The following is a 7,568-nucleotide window of genomic DNA, read 5'->3' as shown; positions in this document are numbered from 1 at the left end:
TATATATATGACCGTTGTAATATAATTATACATGCATCGTATATATTCACTTTTAGATTTTTATATATAAAATATTATTTCATTCTAGTGAGTGAATCCAACATTATCCTGACTAAAGAATTATATATATATATATATATGTGTGTGTGTGTGTGTGTGTGTGTGTGAAGTATGAAAAATCTATTCCACAAGATTAATTCTGAAGATGTTTTGATAAGATTTAGAAATAGCCAATTAAAAAGCCCATTGGCGTGTCAGCCCAACCATATTTTACTATTACAATCAAATGAGAAATGATTTTTAGACTCCATTATATTTCATTCTATTTTAAGTGAGGATTTAATTATAATAAAAGATTTTATAATCTTTTTCCTCTGCAGTTTTATTTCAAAGCTTTATATTTGGAGGCATCAATAAATTAAAACAATAATATTATATTTACAAATAAATCTTACAAAGATTTACATACAAAGTGAGGTGACAAAAAATGAATGGAAGATCTTTCATTCATTTTTTATCACATCACTTTATATGGAGATTTTTGTAAAATTTCTTTGTAAGTGTAACATTACTTAAATTAAAATAAATTTAAGTTAACTAGAATTCACAATTTCATAATCGTACGATTAAATTGAAACTCGTAATAATTATCAAATTTAACTAATGTTTCTCCTTTGCTACAAGAATTAAATTTCAGATTTCATCACATTCTAGACTTTAAAGTTGGGGACTATAAATAACTACTTTAATCAAATTTTATCTTGAAAAGGTCCAAAATAAGATTGATACATACATATTGCAGAGTCAACGGCTCTTTCCCACCCAAATAATTGCTTAATGACTTTCCCCCACCGTAGATTTTTAAAATACCATTTTACTACCTAAATTTTTATTTTTTTTCGATTCCGGCATCGTTGCGATCCTACACCATCACCATTTTTTTCTCCAATCATCACTTACTAAAACCCTTCAAACCAACTCCTACCAATCCCACTAATCGCTGGCAATCGAGCTATTAGTGTTTACGTAGCTGTCCCTCCCAAGTCAAATTCCGATCAATCCCAATCACTAAAATTCAATTTTCCACCACCACAAGACTCACCAGCCTCTTCTCTTCAAAAGTTCTAATAGCCTAGACTAGTTTTGCTCTCTGCTCGTCGTCATAATATAAATTTAGATAATAAAGTAATATTTTAAAAGTTTATAAGTAGAAAAGTGTCATTAAACCATTATTTGGTTGGAAAAAAGTCATTAACTCTATATTGCGTCTACCTATATTCATCCAATGAATTCATATCATATATAACCATTTAAGAAATTATTAAATTAACTTTGAATAAATCGATACACTTCTGCCCCATCCAAAACTTTGTAATATTCAAATAAGCATTTAAGAATATATAATAAACTTTAAATTAATAACAGTGACATTTTTGGCAGCACCTTCACACAGCTAATGGTTGGCAATGCCCTCTTGTCAATGCAAAATATGGCAATTAAAAAAGCTTTAGTTTCTTTCAGCTAGTACTGCCTCTTCACTCTTTTTTTATTCCAGGTGTGTCGAGTTCTATTTAATATTTAATTCAAGCGTTGATCAGTCTCAATCGGTGTCATTTTAGCTTCTTAGAGTTCATCAATTGACCAATAAAATAAAACCCTCGGCCACTGCATAGATTGATATCCTTGACCTAAAATCCAAATAACATCAGATTTTGCTGCAGAATCTATTCATCCTTAAAATTATATAAAATTTCTTCAACATAACTTGAATTGATTGGTTAACTTACCTTTACGTAATCCCCTGTCAATAAACTGCCATTTGTAAATCATCTAAAATTGTAGCAATTACGAATCATTATCTCACTATCTGGGATATTCGATCTCAGAAGCAACCAATTTTCTTAAGACATGCAGTGCCAAGAACTTTGAATTAATCGATGCATACCGTCTTATATTTTGCAACATATCGTGTGACGAAAGTGCATGCATGAGTGGAACCTTAATTATATTATAAATACATCAGCAATTGTAATGTAACCCTCATCGGTTAACTGAATCGTTGAAAATATGGCGTCTTTTTCAGTTTCCAGGCTTCCTGTTGTGAACTTCTCCAGGGAAAATTTGAAGCCTGGAACGAGTGCTTGGTTATCCGCATGCAGCAATATCAGGCAAGCGCTTGAGCAGTATGGCTGCTTTGTTGCAGAGTATGATAAAGTTTCTTTACAACTTCACAATGCAGTATTTTCTGCAGCAGAAGAGTTGTTTGATTTGCCGAAAGAAATCAAAAGAAAAAACACTTCTGAAAAACCATATTTTGCCTATGTTGGAGACCAACCCTTTGTCCCTTCTCTCTATGAAGGTCTGGGCATCGACTATGCAAACACCCTGGAAGGAACTCAAAGTTTCACCAATCTCATGTGGCCTCAAGGAAATGACAAATTCTGGTAGAATTCTAATCTTTTCATGATCACATTTTATGTAATAAACAGCGGATATCTGACTTGATTATGTTTTATATGTTAATTTGTAGTGAACCTATTCTCTCCTACTCGAAACTGGTATCGGAATTGGAGCAAATAGTGAAGAGAATGGTGTTTGAGAGCTATGGTGTGGAGAAGTACTACGATTCTTTCAATGAATCGAGCACTTATCTTCTTAGACTGATGAAATATAGATTACCTGAGACGAATGAACCGAATCTCGGTTGCGATGTTCATACAGACAAGAGCTTTATCACCATACTTCACCAGAATGAAGTAAACGGTTTAGAGATAAAAACACAGGATGGTGATTGGATTGATTTTGATCCCACACCTTCATCCTTCATAGTCATGGCTGGCGATGCACTCTTAGTAAGTAGTCTTTATTTATTTATTTTCATGATTAAAGTTTCAGAGTCTTAATAGATGCCTTTTTTTTTTTTTTCTGAATGGAAGGCATGGAGCAATGGAAGGATTCATTCTGCAGTACATAGAGTGGTGATGAATGGCAAGAAGCCAAGATATTCAGTTGGGTTATTTACATACAACGAGGGAATAATTAATATTCCTGAAGAGCTAGCTGATGACCAACATCCCTTACAATTTAAGCCATTTGATCACTTCGGATTGCTTCGTTTCTTCGTTACAGCTGAAGGTTCCACGGCTGAGTGCACTGTAAAAGCCTATTGTGGTGTTTTAAATGTCTGTTAATTTATTTACTATGTTAATTATTTATGTATTTTCCTTAATTTTAATTGTTATCTAAATCTCTTCCGATGTTGATGCCGTATTTTCTTCTTTTAACAGTAATGGAATCCATAACTCTATTATGATCAATGTGACGCACTTGGCCTTTCCGTAATTTTGATTTCATATATAAGAGAAGAGAGCATACGATTTTTTCTCACCCAACAATGGTCTAATAACAATTTCCCACCTATAAACTTTTAAAATACTATTTTACTACTATATTATGTTAATAATTTCAGTTAAATACAATAATACTCATCTTAAAAGGAAAATATTGTTTACTCTTCTTCTTCTCCTCTCTTCTCTTCTCTTCTTACCCTCCATCATGGCTGTTGGTCGGCGCCGGCAAACGGCCTGATTCTGGTGTCACATGTCGACCCCAACCCGACTGTATCACTATCGTTTACCAACACAATTAAACCCTCTTCACCCCACATCCAACTACTCTGCCAATCGCCGGCCACTACATTTCCTTTGGTCGGCGCATTTTCTAGCTATTCCGATCGAATCTGGCAACGACAACCCTCTCTAACCACACCATTTGACTCACCGGCGTCACCTTAACAAAAACCCCAACATCTCCCAACCCAATTAACTATCGATGGTTGCTACCTACCTATCAGGTTTTTGCGCAAACGCCACCTCTTCCCAACATAATTCCCGTCGATTGCCTCACCAAAAACTTCCCCAGCCACCACCTTTCGGACCGCTAGCGTCGCCCCTCCAAAGCCCTTGACCCCTTGACCTTGATTTCCCATTGGTCGCCACAAAGAACTAGAGTTTCCTGTTCAAGCCCACCTAATGGAGTGTGTTTTGGTTGGTTGAGGCATTTTATTACACAGTTGGCAGGCAGGTGTTTGGGTGTTGTTTTGGGTCAATTAAGGGTTGGAAAAGTGGGTAGGGATGGTGTGAAGGCTGCTGGAGTGGTGGTTGTGACCGTTGGAAGGGATGGGAAGCAATGGGGGGTGGTTTACGAGTAGATAGGTTAGGGAATTTTTACGAGCGGATAGTGGATGCCCAAAAAATGATTGGTGGACGACAAAAGGGGAGTGGAGAAAGCCAATTGGATGGTGGGTTTTGAAGAGTGGGTGAAGGGGGTTCCAGTGGTGGTGGAAGGGTAAATTTTGGTGTGCCAATTGACTGCAAACAAGCCTAAAAGATGGTTGTTTGCGGGAAAAAAAAAATGGACGTTTTTCGGCGATTAGAGGGTGAAAATGATTGGGGTAAGGTCGGTTATGAAAAGGGGGTGAGGGGAAGATGATGCCAGCGACCATTTTTGCGATTGCCTCTGCTTACCGACAAGAAATTAGGTGTCTGGGTGAGAGCGGCCGATGATTGCTGGTGCAAACGGGTGGGGGTAACGCGGGTTTGTTAATTCACCATCCTACCCTTACATATATCAGACTTTGGACCATCTTCCTATTCTTCACAAAGAAATTTATTAACAAAATTGTACTTTTGATAATATAGTGATATTTTAAAAATCAGTTAATAGGAAAGTGTTATTAGACTATTATTTGGGTGGGAAAAAGTTATTTACTTTATATTATATATTAAATATTTTTTCTTATAACGATCTATAAAGATCAATGGACTGAAGATCTACAAAGATATTAAAAAACTGATGAGGGTAATAAATCTATATAAGACAAGGATTGATGTTCTCTTCCCTGCTTAACACACTCATCACATAATGTTATAATATTGTATAAAATTGAGATCTCAATTTTAAATCTCAATTAAAACCACTGGTGATTATAGAAAAGTAGCACATGAATGCTTTGCATCATCTTATCAACAAATATATAAGCTAGAATTTTAACAGTGTAGCATTATCCTTTTTCCTTCAAAGAAAGTAAATAACCTAACTTCCAATTTTATTTGCATTAGTGTTTGTTAAAAAAAAAAAAAAAAAAAAAAATTGTGTTTGTAGGAGCAGGATTTAAAAATATAGATTGGGCTGTAAACTGGGTTTGGCCCAATTGTAGAATAATTCGATTGGGGTAAACTAAACAAAAGAAAGTTTGAAGGGAAATTATTGATACCCCATTAATGGATTAAAGAAATTTTATTTCCTAAAAAACTCTATTTCAAAGTTTTAATTTTTTTTTTTTTTTTATGTCATCCCATAAATTCTATGTTATATACCCTCCACTATCATTATTTCTAATAAAATAAAATTTTAGATAACTAGATTGAAAGTTCAGAAAAAATTAAAACTAAAAGCATCTTTACAAAATAATCCAAATAACATAATTCGGTTAAACAATAAAAAAAATATAAATTAAAATAGTTATCAATACTTTGAAGAAAAAATAACAATAAAATTTTATATGTGAAGCAACTAAAAACTTAAGATTTTGAAAAAATGTGACTAGTAAAAAAAAAAAAAAAAAAAAGATTTATGAGATAATAGTGAGATCTCAAAAGTATTTATAAAAAATAGGAAATTAAAGATAATTTTAATAATTTAATATAAGGACAAACTTGTTATTATTAAATTTATTTAAAAAATGGGGTTTTTTAATTCATTAACGGGATACCAATAGATCCACTTAATGATAATATTAAAAAATCCCATAAGATAACTCTCAAAGAAACTGTATTGGAAAATAAAAAGAAAGATTGAGAGCAGGATGTGACCTTAGAACTAAAAATTTGTAATTAACTTCCTAAGAGTAAACGACATGCTCCCACCCCAGGTTCAGCGAAATGACAAGTTGGTACCCTTGGTTTAATTTATTACAGATTCCCACCCCTAAAATAACATTGCTAGCTACTGTTGAATTCTGACACAGGTGTAGAGACTGCAATTACCAAACTGCCCTCCCTTCTTCTTCTTCTTCTTCTTCTTCTTCTTCTTTCATCTCTTCACTGGCGTGGGCGCTAGAAACTTCTACAACAATGGTGGCTACTTCTAGATCAGAAACTAATGCTTCCCTCACTCTCACCAAAATCTCTTGCTTGAATGCCCTTTTCTCTCTTTGCCTCAACCCATCTCCCACTTCCAATTGCACTGCAAATCTCGCCACACAACTGGCAAATGGATGCATTNTTTTCCAAATTCCAATTTCCATACTCCAATTCTCTTTCTTTAATTTTTATTTCTTCTACATCAATTTTTTTTTTCAACTACAATGGATAGATATTTCTCTCTCATCAATTACAATGATGACGAGGCAATAATTATTGTAATTTCTTATTTTATTTTTTAATAAATGAATAAATTTAATTATTCTTATATTACAATTTTAATGTATTAAAATTGAATTAATATTTGGAATGTTAACAAAAAAAATTAATTTAATTTAATTATTGATATTTGAAAAGAAATTAAATATTAACTAAAAACAATTACATTTATAAATGGTTAATTATTCATTTGAAAATTTAATTAAACATTTAAACTTAAATAAAATAAAACAAAAAAAAAAAAAGCGGGTTAACCCAGCCCAACCCAATGGGTTAGGGTTGGCGGTCCGGGTTGGGCCAGCCAATTCTTCGACATTGGCAGGCCTAACCCAGCCCGCCAATGTCGCCGGGCAGGTCAAGACCGACCCGCCATTTTGTAGCAACCCGGGTCGGGTCGGGTCGGGTCGGGTCGGGTCGGGTCGGGTCGGGTCGGGTCGGGTCGGGTCGCTTTTCCACCTTTACTGACACAAGTGTAAAGACTGCAATTACCAAACTGTCGTCCCTTATTCTTCTTCTTCTTCTTTCATCTCTTCACTGGCGTGGGCGCTAGAAACTTCTACAACAATGGTGGCTACTTCTAGATCAGAAACTAATGCTTCCCTCACTCTCACCAAAATCTCTTTCTTGAATGCCCTTTTCTCTCTTTGCCTCAACCCATCTCCCACTTCCAATTGCACTGCAAATCAACGCTGCCTCTTGCGCTTGCCAACCGATGCCTATACCTAGGTTAGCCTATTGCTTGTGGTTGTGTGCTAATTTTGGTTGTGTTGCATGTTGAGTTTGTGGTGGTTTGTTGCTGAATTTTTTAGTGATTTAGTGGTGGTTGTTTGGTGGCGGCGAGGATGACTTTGGGGTTTAGAGGGATTGCAAGGGTGGTGGATAGGTGGAATGGCAGTGGGTGGTGATGGTGGTGACTTGGGGGTTTCGGTCATGATGGTATTGAAAGGTGGTGGCTGGATGGTGGTGGTGGTGATGGTGGTCGAGTGAGAGATGTTTTTTGCAGAAAATGAAAATATTAAATATATGAAATTACCATTTTAGCCTTAGCTATTAAAGAAAAGTAACGGAGTTATTTTAAGGGTGAGAATAGAGTAATTGAAACTAGGGGTACCAACTTTGTCTTTTTGTTGAACCTCAGGTGAGAAC

General features: G+C 35.0%; 1 protein-coding gene across 1 annotated transcript; it reads left to right on the top strand.

The window, feature by feature from the left end:
• The first annotated feature begins 1,918 nt into the window (after positions 1 to 1,918).
• LOC116140106 (probable 2-oxoglutarate-dependent dioxygenase AOP1) lies at positions 1,919 to 3,301 on the top strand. Its single transcript, XM_031425743.1, has 3 exons — positions 1,919 to 2,444; positions 2,531 to 2,852; positions 2,937 to 3,301. Exons 1-3 carry the CDS (start codon positions 2,068 to 2,070, stop codon positions 3,189 to 3,191), a joined length of 954 nt encoding a protein of 317 aa, XP_031281603.1. The 5' UTR covers positions 1,919 to 2,067; the 3' UTR covers positions 3,192 to 3,301.
• The last annotated feature ends 4,267 nt before the right edge of the window (positions 3,302 to 7,568 follow it).

Source organism: Pistacia vera, unplaced genomic scaffold (genome assembly GCF_008641045.1).
Source record: "Pistacia vera cultivar Batoury unplaced genomic scaffold, PisVer_v2 Contig363, whole genome shotgun sequence".
NCBI lineage: Eukaryota > Viridiplantae > Streptophyta > Magnoliopsida > Sapindales > Anacardiaceae > Pistacia > Pistacia vera.
The sequence above is the reverse complement of the archived record's forward strand: the minus strand, read 5'-3'. Positions and strand labels throughout refer to the sequence as shown.

Excerpts from the sequence above, each read along its gene's own strand:
- LOC116140106 (XM_031425743.1), top strand. The coding sequence starts at position 2,068 with ATGGCGTCTTTTTCAGTTTCCAGGCTTCCTGTTGTGAACTTCTCCAGG. Across the intron at positions 2,445-2,530 it reads CAAGGAAATGACAAATTCTG|TGAACCTATTCTCTCCTACT; the intron begins GTAGAATTCTAA and ends GTTAATTTGTAG. Across the intron at positions 2,853-2,936 it reads TGGCTGGCGATGCACTCTTA|GCATGGAGCAATGGAAGGAT; the intron begins GTAAGTAGTCTT and ends TCTGAATGGAAG.